This window comes from Mesoplodon densirostris, chromosome 4, assembly GCF_025265405.1.
Source record: "Mesoplodon densirostris isolate mMesDen1 chromosome 4, mMesDen1 primary haplotype, whole genome shotgun sequence".
Classification (NCBI taxonomy): domain Eukaryota; kingdom Metazoa; phylum Chordata; class Mammalia; order Artiodactyla; family Ziphiidae; genus Mesoplodon; species Mesoplodon densirostris.
Genome location: NC_082664.1, coordinates 9,096,896 through 9,111,618, shown reverse-complemented (window position 1 = coordinate 9,111,618; position 14,723 = coordinate 9,096,896). Strand labels below are relative to the sequence as shown.

Here is a 14,723-nt window from a genome sequence, read left to right as displayed (position 1 = left end):
GCAGAGCTAACATCTGTGACCTTATAATTCTCTTGTGTCCTTGGGTAGTTCAGAAAGCTGGAAATTTCTTGTTAGATCATCCCCTACATGTATAAAGCTTCATTTAGGGGGAGAAAATGAATAAAAAACTGAACTGTTAGATTTCCTTCATTAGTTTGCTGCTTTTTTTCCCCTCAGAGCTGATATAGGACTGTTTTTGTATTAAAAAGAAATTAATAAAAGTTAAGATTAGGTAAGATCATGAAGCTCCTTGATAACCATGTGTAACTGTAGGTGAGTTGTTAATTTTGTTGGCCTTTTTTTTCGTTTGTAAAGTGAAAGAGTTGGACCAGAGCAGTTTTTTTTTTTTAAGCTTTCTTTCTTTTTCTTTTTAAAGCATCAGAACATTTTCTTCAAATAAATTGTAAATACGCCACATCTAAAACAGATAAGAGCAGAGCTCCATCCAACTTTTCAGTCTGGGGGCTCCCAACAAGAGAAAGCTCTCTTCTTTGAGAAATTAGTATTCCTTCTCTTTTTTAGGAAGGAGTATATAGTTGAGATTCTTTTTTTGCTCTGGTTACTAGGAAGTGCAGAGCTGAATATAATGCTTTATCATAGAAACTGGATTAATCCTTATAATTGCATACTTGCTCCTTCTTTTCCTCTGTCATAATTTTTTAAAACTTAAAAAAAAAGTGTATGTTCTTTGTATTTAGGACACTCATATCTCTGAAAGGGATAAGTTTAATCAATTCAATATATATTTCTCTTTATATTCCTAAGAGATAAGGTAAAAAACCTATAAGAATTGATCGACACGTAATGAAGCAAGCCTTCTATCCATTTTCTTACAGCCATGCTTGATTATGGTATAGTAAATTTGGAAACTATCGTGAAATATGAATGTATCCACTTTGAACTGTTTTTTTTCTCAATAACCTAAGAGTATTATTTAAAGCACAGAATTTGGGGATGACATAATCTGAAGTAGAAAGACACTAAGTATCACCGTGCCCTTAAAAATCATTGTTAAGTAAATAATAAATAAATTCCTGCTGGCACTCAGCCTGGAACATGGTACAAAGAGTTGAAGAGGAGCAGAGAAAGGTCTTCCAACGCACATCAGTGGCCTGCAGCTCCTCTGGTGGACAACTTCCTATCCTTTGAGATGATCACACCTAATGTAGTATTAAATTTATACCATGTAGCCTATAGTTAAGGTCAGATTGCCCCAAATATACCATCTAAATTTGGTGAAGATCTGTCTAGCTGTTTTTGTGTGATAGAATGATAGAAACTATTTTCATTATGTAAATTTAGATTGTTGCAGTTGATACATTTCTTTCTGTTTTTTTTTTTTTTTTTTTTTTTTTTGTGCTATGCGGGCCTCTCACTGTTGTGGCCTGTCCCACTGCGGAGCACAGCCTCCGGATGCGCAGGCTCAGCGTCCATGGCCCACAGGCCCAGCCGCTCCACGGCACATGGGATCCTCCCGGACCGGGACACGAACCCGTGTCCCCTGCATCGGCAGGCGGGCTCCCAACCACTGCGCCACCAGGGAAGCCCTCTTTCTGTTTTTTAATGGTAGTTTAGCCTTAGTTCTGTATCCTAGTGGATTCAGTGTTTACTAAGAATTCCTTTCCTTAGATACCCCATTATTGAGTTCTTTATTTTGAATATTGTCTTATTTGGTTGGATTTTGTCAAGTAATTTCTTCCCTAAATTTTCGAGTGAGATTATGACATATGTACAGAAAAGTGCACAAATTAATTGTGGAATTTGAACTTCACAAAGTGAACGTATGCCTTTAGACGTCACCCAAATCAAAATATGGATCATTGCAGGAACCCCAGAAACCTTTCTCATGCCCTACTCCCAGCTATTACCCCTTCAGTAAGAGTCACCAATTTTATGACTTCTAACACCATAAATTAGTTTTGCTATTAAAGAAGAACAGTAGTAGCACCATACGTTTTGTACGCTTTTGTGTCTGTCTTTCGTTCATTTGTATTTATTTTTCTTTTTGAATTTTATTTATTTTTTTTATACAGGAGGTTCTTATTAGCTATCTATTTTATAAATATTGATGTATACGTGTCAATCCCAATCTCCCAATTCATCACTCCACCACCCCCTCCCACGCCGCTTTCCCCCCTTGGTGTCCATACGTTTGTTCTCTACATCTCTGTCTCTATTTCTGCCTTGCATTTCTGAATTTCCTTGCTGTCACAAGTAACAAAAGTCTTTTGTTTCTTTATTCCTCTGTAGTACTCCATTATATGACTATATCATGATTCATTTATCCCTTCTGCTCTTGGTAGATGTTTGCATTGTTTCCAGTTTTTGGTGATTGCAATAATAACTGTTAAGCACACTCTTATAAATTCTTTTAGGAAACATATATAATTATTTCAAGTTTGGTGTATACCTAGTAGAATTCCTGGGGCGTAGGGTTTACGTATGCTTAGTAGCTTTAGTAGATACCGCCAAGCAATTTGCCCAGTTTACTCTCCCACAGCAGCTTATGAGAGTTCCAGTTGCTCACTGACACTAGCTATTGCATTATGTTTAATTTTATCTATTTTGGTAGATGTTTACTAGTATTTCTTTATGGTTTTAATTTGATTTCCTTGAGAATATTGATTTTGAGCACCTTTTCATAGCCTGTCAGTCTTGATTATCCTTTTTTTGTGAGGTGCATTTCAAGTCTTTTGTCCATTAAAAAAAATTTGGGTTGTCTGCTTTCCTTTGATTTGCAGAGTTAAGCACTTTGTATATATATACAATTATATGTATTGCACATATTTTTTTTACAGTCTGTGGTTTATCTTTTCACTCTCTTAATATGGTATCTTTTGATGAAGAGAAGTTCTTCACTTCAGTTAATCAGAATTTGTCAGGTTTTTGTTTGTTTATGGCTAGTGCTTTGTGTATTCTATTTTAGGAAAATTTTGTCCACCTCAAGATCATGAAGACAATCTTTTGTCAAGAAATTTTATCTTTTTATTTAGGTCTACAGTTTAACAGAAATTGATTTTGCACATGGTGTGAGTCAGTGTTTATTTACCCCCTGTGGATATCTAGTTGATCTGAACTATTTATTGAAAAGATTATAATGTCCCCACAGCATGTAGCTGGTTTTCAGGTAACCATATGTGTTTGGGTCTGTTTCTGGACACTCTGTTCTGTGCCATTGGCCTGCTCATCTGTATTTGGGTCAATGCCACACTGTTTGAACTACTGGCTTCATAATGATATTTGATAGTATAAATTCTCCAACTTTATTCTTCATTAAGATTGTCTTTGCTGTTTTTGGCCCTTTGACTTGACATATAAATTTTAGAATCAGCTTATTAATTTCCACAAAAATTCTTCCGGGATTTTGATTGAGATTGCACTGACTGTCATTTTGGGAAAAACTGACATCTTCACAGTATTCTTTTCTGTTCCATGAATATGGTATACCCCTGTATTTATTTAGGTTCTTTCATTTATCTCAGTGATGTTTGTAGTTGTCTCTCACTATATAGAGATCATATACATCTTCCATGTCTAACTGCTTAATTCTTAGTCTATTTCTTTTTATCCTCTGTAATCATCCCACACCTTTCCTTCATTTCATTTAGTTGTCAGCTCAGTCTGCTGTTTTTCAATGTTTCTAATATACTTATAAGTTCTATAATGATTATTTTTCTATTTATTAGCTATGCATTTCCTTGTTTATCTCTGGGTTTTTAAAAATTATCATTTCTCATTTCCTCAATTTTTTAAATCTTTTTTTTTAAGCCCTAATGCATTTTATAAAATTTTCTTTTGGAGGGGAGGACTTTGTTTTCTTTCAGAGTGGAGTCTTCAGCTATTTTTTGCATGTTATGATCTGGGAGGGCACCATGCCACAAGTGCCTCAGGTGATTCTAACGTAGATGAAAGACAGGGATGGCATCCTTGGCTGCATAGTAAAATCAACTGGGAGCTTTTATAAATCCCATTGTCTGGATTGCACCCCAGACCAATTAAATCAAAAGCTTTGGGGGTGGACCTGAGCCTCAGGATTTTTAGGTGATTACATTGTGCAGACATAGTTGAGAACCACTGCAAACCAAAATTTGAGTTACCTTGGAATTCTAGCTTCTATGTAGAAAACAACCCTTTTGCAAATAGGCAAAGCAGATATTGGGCATTTAAGTCTAAAAGACTTTAAATAATAGTACGTATCAGCCACATGACCAGTGTATGTATGTAGGCAATTATTCACACATGCCATGTTGCGATCTTTATTGTAAGAGATACAGAAGGAAATTTGGCATCATATAAATGCCTTGAATGGTACCCAGGGGGATTTATTTTTTGACATAACAAAAAGATATGCTTATAAGATACGTTCAAAACTTAGATCACAAAGGACAGTATTAGAGCAGGATTCCCTTTTTCTTTGATATCATGACTAGTTTTTAGGAATTATGTTAAACATTTGTGTGAGTTTCTGTTTAATAAGTGATACATTTCTTTAAAGCTGTCTTTCTGTGGAAATAATGTTATCTATCTTGCTCATAAGATTGTTGTGTGGGTTAAATGAGATTTAGAAAGTGCTTAGAACAGTGCTGAACACATAAGTCATCAGTAAATGTTAACTGCAATATTATTGTTAATGCTGTTGTTTCACTGACTTTACATTTTCTCAAGTCTTTCTGGTTTCTTGATGTCAAGAAAATAGCAGAACATTTTCATTTGAATCTTTTGAACTAAGATCATACATCCTTAAAAATTCAGTTTATGAAATAGAGTATATTGGGCAGATGTGAATGAAGACTGGCTTACATTCACTTGGTGAGTATGTGTGTTCAAATTGATTGTTTTGAATAGTAAATGATGGGGAATTGGTAAAAGTTGATTTTGCAACAAAGACAAGATGGTAATTACTGTGAAATAAAGGTTCCAAAATGCAGCTCCATAACTTACTCATATTAAAAATGGATAAATCACATTAATGAGTTTGAAGTTAATATTTTTTCTTGAAGCTGTTGATTGGTACTAAAGGACCATAGGTAGTTGACATAAAGCAGAGGACTTCTGAGTGCCAGAGAATTCTGTGTTCACTGTTTTCTACCTATGTGTTTAGGAAGTATGTATTTTGTGGCCATAGCCTTATTGGGGGGAGGTCAGGCAGTCTGTTTTTAATAGGAACTCTAATGTAGCCTGGTTTATTTTGTAAAAAACTTGCTCAAGTGTGGCTTGAGAGCATTTAATTCCCCACTAGTACATACATAGGGTTTGGTTTTCATTGAAATATGTATTTTTATAAATATTGGCCTCTTTATTTTGCAGTGTTATAGCTTCAGAGTCTTGTGCTTTTAATCCTTAAGTTTGAAAATTCTCCAGGGGACTTGATGGTGCTCGGTGCTGGTAATAGGATGTCAACCCTTTAAACTTTAGGTTATCATTGAACATTTATGTATTGATATTGTTCTGTAGTCTGTCAATATTAAATTATTTTACATATACTTTACAGCACTGATACGAGATACATCTGCTTACAAATGATGAAAGTGAAATTCAGAAGAGGTTAGATGACTTGTCCAGGGCCATGCAACCATTAATTATTATTATGCATTTACATAGCTTTTTTCCTCAGAGGAGCTCAAGGCACTTAAAAATCTCCTAGTGATTTTAAGTATAAAATATTAAAGACAATTAAACCATAACCAGCTACTCATTTGCCTCTCCCCATAAGTTGCCCTTGAAATAACCTTAACTTTGCTAAAAAGTTTGACATTAATGGTGCAGGTCATGGAACCTTCAGAGGAAAATAAGCGTGAAGAAGTGTCATATTAATTCCAGTATCAAGAGAATACAGTGACACATTAGTCTTTAGACCTTTGTTTATTGAATCTCTGGAAACATCTCTCAGTTGTTAAGTGACTACAGGTTTGATTGTATTGGAAGTTTCGTGGTCCTTGTGATATGAATGATATTAGAGTCACGAAAGGCCACTGTTGCCAACTTTGGAAGATGGATTCACTGTTTTCAGAAGTGCTGTTGGGAGACCTTTCCAGTCTGTGATTGCCATTATTATATGAAAATTCGATGAGAGTAAGTTCTCAGTCATGTAGTACTCCTGAAGATCATGTGATCAGTTCAACTTTTTTTTCAGCCCATTATCTCCTCAGTGGCTGTGTTTTTTTTTCTAGGAGGATGGGTGACGGTAGGGCTGTAAAGCAGCTTGTTTCTAGATCCTCAGTAGGCCCGACTTCAGAAGGGACACACATTCGCTCCAGATAAGCAAGTAGACAAATATGCCTATTTTGTGAAAGCAGTGCTTTTGCTAAAAAGTGTGCTGCCCATGGAGCAAGCAGTCAATTCTGCTTGCCACCTAGATGCAGTTTTTTTCATTTGTTTATTTATTCTGACAGAGTATACAAATGCATCGGTATCATTTGCTAACTCATGAGTTACCAATAATCTTTGGTGCACCATTTTCAGATAATGACAGCAAATTCTTCGTTCTTCATGGCATAAGAGTGGGATAGCTTGAACTAGTGAAGGACATAGATATTCCACATTTTGTTAGTCATGCTTTTTTTTTATTTTGCTAAACCCGCAGACCTGCTAATAAATGATAAAATTACTCGAGTAATATGTTAATTATTAACTACCTTCAGAATAGATAATTAGAAATGTGGACAGGAGAGATATCTAAATTTAAACAAAAAACAAAGTCAGGGTTTGGCCATGCCCTCATGCCTGTGTTGCATTTACAGATGGATTGGTATTTCACAGAGTGAAATCCCATGTGTGTGGGATTACATTGGTCACTTACTCAAAAAGACTCATTTATGGAACTCTGAAGTGACTTCTTATAGGGCTTACATAAATGCAAACAGTTTTAGAATTTTAACTTGTGTGTGCTTAATGTTTTTATAAAAGCTAAAATTACTCTTTTGCTTTAACGATTTGTTAGTGTCTGTTTTTCTCCATGAGAATGAAACCTGAAACAGTGCCCAGCACACAGTAGGTGCTTAGAGAATACATGATGGGATTCCTACCTCTGTTCCGATAGAATCAGGGCTACTGTGGAAGGAAATTGTAGTGTGCGTTATTCTTATCACAGCCTTTACCATGGAAACTTATTTAAAATAATAAATCACTTCAGTGTATCGTAACAGTTTTTTAGACCATTCTTCAAATTCATCTCTCATTTAAGTCACTTACTCATTTCCTGACCCACTTCCCATCTTTTCATCTGTTCTCTTTTTAGTTGTGTCTGACCTTTTCCTGCTTTTTCTCAAAACATTTCTGTAATTACTTAATGTCCATTTAAACATTACACAGTTTTTGAGGGGCTTTTGGTAAAACACGTAGTCAGCTCTTTATTACTACAATAGTAGTGGACTAGTTGCTCAGCAGGTGCAGACCCCTAGATATTTGTGTATGTGTAAGGTACATAGTAGCACGTGGGGAAAACCCCAGTCCTTGCCCTCCAGGAGTGTCCAGGGTGGGAGAGAAGGAAAGTAGAGTGTGGCCCTGGGCTTGCCAAGTACACATGTATGTATGTGTGCACTAGCTCTCTAGGAAGGGATCCGTTACAACGAAAGCACCACCGCTGGAAACTGCCACTTCACACCGAAAAGTCCCGTGGTTCTGTGGAAGGAAGTTCTAATAAGAACCAAGAGCCCTTAGCTCTTGTCTTCTCACCACCACCAGCTAGAAACACTGAGCAGCTTCTCCCAGCTTTCTTTTGTCCCCAGCCTCAGTTTTTTCTGTCTAGATAGGGAAGTTTAACTAAAATCCACTGGTTTTGTAAATATTGTGGTGTAGCACATACGTTTCTTTACCTTCATAGAAGTTATGTCCTTTTTCTTTTTAGTTACCACTGAGTAACAAATATTCTATTTTTGGTTACTATTAAGGAATGTAATAGTAATTTTTAAAGGGTATACATTTGCATGATGATTTCAGTGCCCTTAATCAAATAAGTCCAATAAGATTAACTGCGTATTGCAGTCTCATGTTTGTGTTTAGAGTTCTTTGTTCTTTGACACACACACGTGCAGTACCATTTAAACATTTTAGGCTGTACCTTCTACGTTTCTATAATGAACATTCATGACTTTTGTAATAAGGGGGAAAAAACCAACAACAGTTCTTCAATACTCATCTCCTTTGATGCAAGCATGAATCTGATTGGCTTCTCTTAGATGCTGTTGAAAGCATTTAGAGGGTATCTTTGGATGTTTGAGTTGGGATGTGAAGAATTGTCTTTGGTTTTTGTCTCTGGAGACTTTTATTCTCTTTTCCATTAAAACAGCTTTAAGTCTATAACTAGTCTCCAGTCAGTGTTTAGATTGTTAGTAAATTATCAGTCCGATGCATCTAGCTGATTTGTCTTCCTGTTTCTAAATTGGAAGTGAGAAGCTGCTAATTAACTAAGTTTTAGCCTAGCATATCTGAGCACTGTAAAAATACAATATGTAATATATACACTAATGCCCTTTAAAATAAACCTAGTTTTCAAAGATATTTTAGCCATGCTGAATTAAAAGAAAACTCTATCCTAACTTTATGAATTATTCTTGTGTGTCATGCAGTATTTTGATTTCATTTATAAATGTAAATAAAGGCACCTGTGAGACCTGGTATGGCATATGACAAAATCAGAGATTAATGCACTTTGTGAAGCCATTTTCTGTTTAAAGAGAACCAAACTATGCACTATTTGAAGCCCCAAAAGTTGTCAAATAACAAAATGAAGCATTTGGTGATACCAGTAGAAAGAGGCTGGCAGCAAATTGTTTGGAATTTTACTCATCACCTTATGCAATGAATAACAGACTTAGATATTCTTTAACTTGAAGGTTGTTGTTAATTGGTCTTAGTCTGTAGACTGTTGGTCCTTTCTATCCAAACTATTGATATATACATTGTCAGAAAAGTTGGGCAAGAGATACCCAACTGAAGTGTGGATTAATGAAATTCAGTGCTTTCCCCAGTACATACTGCTGAAATACAGGTGTTTCTTTTGTTGGTTGAATACTGTCTGATTTTCATTCCTATGTAATTTACCTGCACGGAGATTAAGAAAGCTCCTTTTTATTAAATAAGCTTGAAAACAAGATGAATGCACTAGGTTCTTAGGTAGAACATATTGGATAGCTCCCTTTATAATGAGCATTTAAAAATCTGCCCTCCTAAAGCTGGAAAATGCATTCTCTCCTGTATGGAAAGCAATATAGTACTGAAATATTCCTCCTTAATTTTGGTCCGAGCGAACAAAAGTGTCTGTGTTTATTCCTGCCTAATGCATCACAAATCTGCTGACATGCTAACCTTGGAGTCTTGGCTGGCGTTAATCAGGCCTGTGCACCGGCAGGAAAGATGTACCTAATGCACTCCATCAGTGCAGTTTGCATATGGAAGTTCTCACAGGGGAGCTGCCCTGTGCCAGCTGAGGGTTACCTGCCCACTGCAGTTATTGTATGTAATTATCGAACCAATCTGTTCAGCCCAGCAGGGTTTAGATAGTAATCATGAAGCAACACTTTGGAAAAGAAAGATGTAAGGCACTCTCCCCTTCTCTCATCAGTTATATGAAGTTACAGCCACTCTTCCAGCTATTTTTGAGAAGTAATACCTCCATGTACAAATCTGCTAAATGAATGCCTTTGAAAGTTTTTTAAGGTTTAGTCAAGATGTTATGTTTATATATGTGAAGCATTTTCTTCAGGACCATGATGGGAATCTCTGAGGTTTAATCTTTCCACAGCCACCGTAAGAATATTTTGAAACAGTGGGATTAACTGTAATACATAGATAATAACAGTTCTGACCATTCGGGGGTTTTAACATAACGCGGCTTGAGTAGAGTCGTGCTTTCCCACGTAGTTCTCTTTGGAACAGAACCCATGGTTGCCATTAGGCAAAAGAGCAATGTCCTGTCAGCAGACATTATACCCTTTTATAGCTGTGCACAAAATGGCCCGAAGTGAGGAAAATTCTTAGGCAAAGTGTAACTTAATATTGTTAGGAAAATATAAATGAGGACATTCTGATGTGCCGTGAATCTGTGAAATTTGGGAAGTATCAGATGATTTCCTAAATGCTACAGACTTATTTTAGGCAACCTAGAGAAGTAATGAATTCTGATGTAGATTTTAACACATTTAAATTTGAGATTACATGGGATAAAGTTGTATGAAAAGTGCAGTTTTCAGTTCCTTACTAGTGTCCTTCTATAGTTATACCTACGTATAGAGATGTTAAGTATTTTAAAACTTTACACAGGACTGAGCTAGTTAGGAAATGTTGTAGTGATAGAAAGTAAGAAAAAGAAATTGTATGAACATTTGGGAAGAATGGATGGTGACAGAACGTAGGCATTAACTCCTAAGCAACAGTCAACTAGAACAATATGTAGAAAACAGGAAAGGCCTGAGAGAGTGCTGGAAAATCCAGCCTGTTTCTGAGATGTCAGGAGAGCTTTGTACTTTTAAGACTCTTCTTTTACAGTAAGGTTTATGGCCCTCTTAAACTTTAAATTATAAAACATTTATTGGAAGTTTGCCATTATTGATCCACAGAATTTCCCCATCAGTTTAGGGGGCATAACCACTGATGCAGTACATGGGCCAGGCACATATTTTCCTATTTATCAAGTACATTTACCCCACCCCACACATGCAGCGTAAAATGGGGAAAAATAAGTATCATTGTCCTGAGCAAGTATCGGCTTTCAAAGAGAGTTTCTGTATGATCAGTCCTGATGGTTAAAACATGGCTTTCAATAATAAATTATATGAGGCATAAAAAGTTAGAGGTGGCTGTAAGAAATATACCCACTTCCAGACTAACTGTATAGTTGAAGTTTCCCTTAATCCCCTTTTCTTTCACCCTCCGCCCCTTTCCTTAGGTGACCCCCACCATGAAGTTGTGTGTATTCTTCCTGTATGTTTTGACACACCCACACCTGTATAGATTCATATATATATATATGCTAATATCTGATAAGTTTGTATATTTTCTTTTCTTTTTTTTTTTTTTTTTTTTTTGCGGTAGGCGGGCCTCTCACTGTTGTGGCCTCTCCCGTTGTGGAGCACAAGCTCCGGACGCGCAGGCTCAGTGGCCATGGCTCGCGGGCCCAGCCGTTCCGCAGCCTGTGGGATCTTCCCGGACCAGGGCACGAACCCGTGTCCCCTGCATCAGCAGGCGGACTCTCAACCACTGCGCCACCAGGGAAGCCCTGTATATTTTCTTAATTGACCATCATGCCACATCTTTCTTTCTTTTTTTTTTTTAATTTTTATATGTAAGAAGAGAAAGAAAGAAATAGAGCAGACCACACAACCTGGTGTTGAAGATATGGAATGCTCAGATACACAGACAGAAGAGGCCATACAAACCCGTAAGTTGAACAGTCTTACCTATTAGCTGTTTTCTTATATATAATAAACACAAATTTCATTTCCTCCCACTGAATAAGGGGTTAACTATTTGGGTCATAACATTCTCATTTTATAATTTAAAAAATGTAGGAGAAGATCTTATATTTATACAGTATGCATCACAATGTCCTTTGTTCACATTGTGTTATTTACTATAATCATGTTGACAATAATCATTGAGACCGGGAGTTACTCTCATTTTGCAGATATGGAGCCCAAGACACAGAGCATTTAAATGACAGAACTGTTGTGAAAGGGTTAGACGTAGAGACCAGAACTCTTACCTCTCAGGCTACTATGTCTCTGGTTCCCCACACTTACCACCAAACTCTGGGCATGAGAGGGAATGTCAGGAGTCAGGTGGTCAGTACGTGGCTTACTGCAGAGTCCGCCAACTCTTCATTTCTCTCAGCAAGTTGGGATGCAAGGAATTAAAGCCTTGAATCATCACTTCCCAAAGGTCTTGAAGCAAAAAGCAAGGTATAAAGTCATTTCTTCAATGGCTCATGTACTGGTGCTGAAGGCACTTCTAGTATGGAGTAGTTCCAGAAGTGACATTAGCAAAGGCAGCACCTGCAAAGGGCAAGACTAGGTTAGACTTTGGTCTGGTTAATAAATGGCCAGTCTGTGGTGTGTAGGCACAGCTGTGGGGCTCAGAAGATGGGAAAATGTGTTCCAGGTTTCATGAGAGATGGTTTACTTGCCTCAGTGAGGAGAGATTCAGAGCTGGCTACAGTACCACTTCCACCCTCTGCCAGATATCTCTTCTATCTGTCTGCCTTTTATTTATTTATTAGTTTATTGGTCCTGAAATATTTCTGATTTCTAATAGAAAAGGCTTATTTTTGGTAAAAATTTCATCAAAGTGTAAGTGCCCAGTAGAGTTAGGCCAGGGATGTATTTTTACCTTCCCTTTGACAGTGGTAGCCATGCATGTTTGCAGAAGGCAAAAATTGACTTTCAAAGAGAATCATCTTCACCCTGATTTTATTAACACTTTCTTCATCATATATTATGGATAGTACCTCCTTAGGTTTATCTGAATTTACCCAAGAGAATCCTTGGGATAGCTGAAGGGCGAGTGTATAACGTCACTCTGGAAGCTAAAGGTTTTGAAGTAGTCCCTCTTACTTTTCTGCTGCCATCTTCCATTCCCTCCTGTTTTTGTTTTTTTTCCCCTTCCTCCCCTGTCTTGTTCATTCTGTTACTAGGAGGTGAGGAGTCCCGAGCAGCAGCACATCAAAGCATGTGTCAGCCAGAGGCGGCAGCAGCGGCGGCTGTGCCAGTGAGTGGGAGCAAAGTTAAGGAGCGTTTATGGAGCTAGAGCAATATTCTTACTGAAAAAAGAGCCCTCACATTTTAAAACGGGAGATTTTAGTTCAGGAAAGGGCCTACATTGTTATCGTGAGGTTGATACCCATTTACACCAACGCCAGTTCCCAGCTGTGCATAGGGAAGACTCACGCGTCTCTTCATGCCTAGAGGTCATTTGTTATTCGAACTTTGCTTAAGGAGCATCAGAGGTATTTGTTTTGATACATACATGATTTTAAATTTGACTGTAATTACGAAAAATGTTTCTTATACCTAAAATTTTAATTTAAGGTCCTTATACTGATGGTTTTTACTGTGAGAAAATATATTAGTATTTTTGTTTTATTTATTAATGACCAAAGAAGAGAGTAGACCCCATCACTAATTTAAGGAGAATAATCCAGATTTCTTTCTGATATTAAAAAATGAAGATAAAAAGTAATCAAATTCTCTTTTATTCATATAAACTCTAAATTGCTTTAATTAAATACTGTTATTTTCCAATTGTAATTCTTTTTCCCCCCTAAAGTATAAGGCTAGTTAAGGTATTTTACTACCTAAATATTCATAAATGAGAGAAATATTACCTGAGATAGTAAAATGTTATTGCTTCTAGCAAAGAAAATTAAAGCAATCCAAGGGTTCATGAAAATGTATGTATTTGTATTCATCAGTTTAAAGGAACCTGAATGAGAAGACACATTATTACATTTGAAATTTTTAAAGAAATATGTAATTCAGTGAATTCTGTGTTTTAGAGCTTTAGATTTTGTGTCAGAAACATGTTTCAAGAATGGTCACCTCTAACAGCTGCTTTAGAAATGGCAGTTTCTTCATTAACAATTTTATTTTCAAACACGATTTATGGTTTACATATGGTAAGAGATTTTTCTCACTGTGTGATCTCTCAGAATGCTGTGCCTAGCAAAATGGGAGCAACTTTCCTTTAATATCTATTTAGACCATTTAAAAAACATGTATAATTTTCTCGATACACCTACACTCATTTTGACTAGCTGGGGGTCTATTGTGTAAGAACACATTCTGAAAGCTTTCAAAATGTGTCTTGTGTAGGTTTTCTCAAAGAAAGAGAAGGGTGATGGGGTTGTTTTCAAGAAGAACAGAGGCCTCTAATCCTTGTAGTTTTTATGCAAGGCATGATTTTTACCAATTGAGGAAATTTGGTAATTTGCTGCAAGTAATTTTTTCCCCACAAAATGATAAACCTTTAAAAACTACACATAGGGCTTCCCTGGTGGCGCAGTGGTTGAGAGTCCGCCTGCCGATGCAGGGGACACGGGTTTGTGCCCCAGTCTGGGAAGATCCCACGTGCCGCGGAGCGGCTGGGCCCGTGAGCCATGGCCACTGAGCCTGCGCATCCGGAGCCTGTGCTCCGCAATGGGAGAGGCCACAACAGTGAGAGGTCTGCATACCACAAAAAAAATAAAAATAAAAAAATAAAAAAATAAAAACCACACATATTCTGGCATTTCAAAACCATGCCAATATTTCAGAACTGTACTAAAAAGTAGTTAATACAGCCATGATATTTATGGGCAGTATACTTTGTCCCTACCGTTCACACAACAGACAGAACTCAACAGCCTACTCTTGGTGTTGTTTTTGAAGTACCTTGGATTTTGGACCATTCTTGAGGAGTCTTTGAGGAAAGCATGACTTACGTTTACCCCTTGAATAGTTACGGTCTAGTCAAGAAAGAGATATTTTTAAGGCACCCTACAAAGAAATTTCCCACTTGTTTTTTTCCTTCTGCATTATAAAATCATAGAAGAGTATCCCAACCTTGTATATTTTATTTTTCAAATATTAAGTTTTATATATTAGTCTTATGGTTGGACCTTTTACCACTAGTAAAGTATTATGAAAATGAGTATATATTTACTAGTAAAGTATTATGAAAATGAGTATATATGGGATGGGAGGAGAAATAGATTTTTTCTGCAACAGTCAGAATTGATTATTAGGAAAAAT

General features: G+C 36.8%; 1 protein-coding gene across 5 annotated transcripts in view; it reads left to right on the top strand.

Moving 5' to 3' along the window:
• VRK1 (VRK serine/threonine kinase 1) overlaps nucleotides 1-14,723 on the top strand; it is an 80,481-nt gene that overhangs the window by 60,099 nt on the left and 5,659 nt on the right. Inside the window, exon 12 of one of the 5 annotated variants that reach the window (XM_060095668.1) lies at nucleotides 11,290-11,377. The exons of 3 other annotated variants lie outside the window; for them this stretch is intronic. In XM_060095668.1, the coding sequence (XP_059951651.1) occupies nucleotides 11,290-11,377 (88 nt within the window). Of the gene's footprint in view, nucleotides 1-11,286; nucleotides 11,378-14,723 lie in introns of all 5 variants that reach the window. One more of the 5 variants, XM_060095667.1, reaches the window with a different exon arrangement.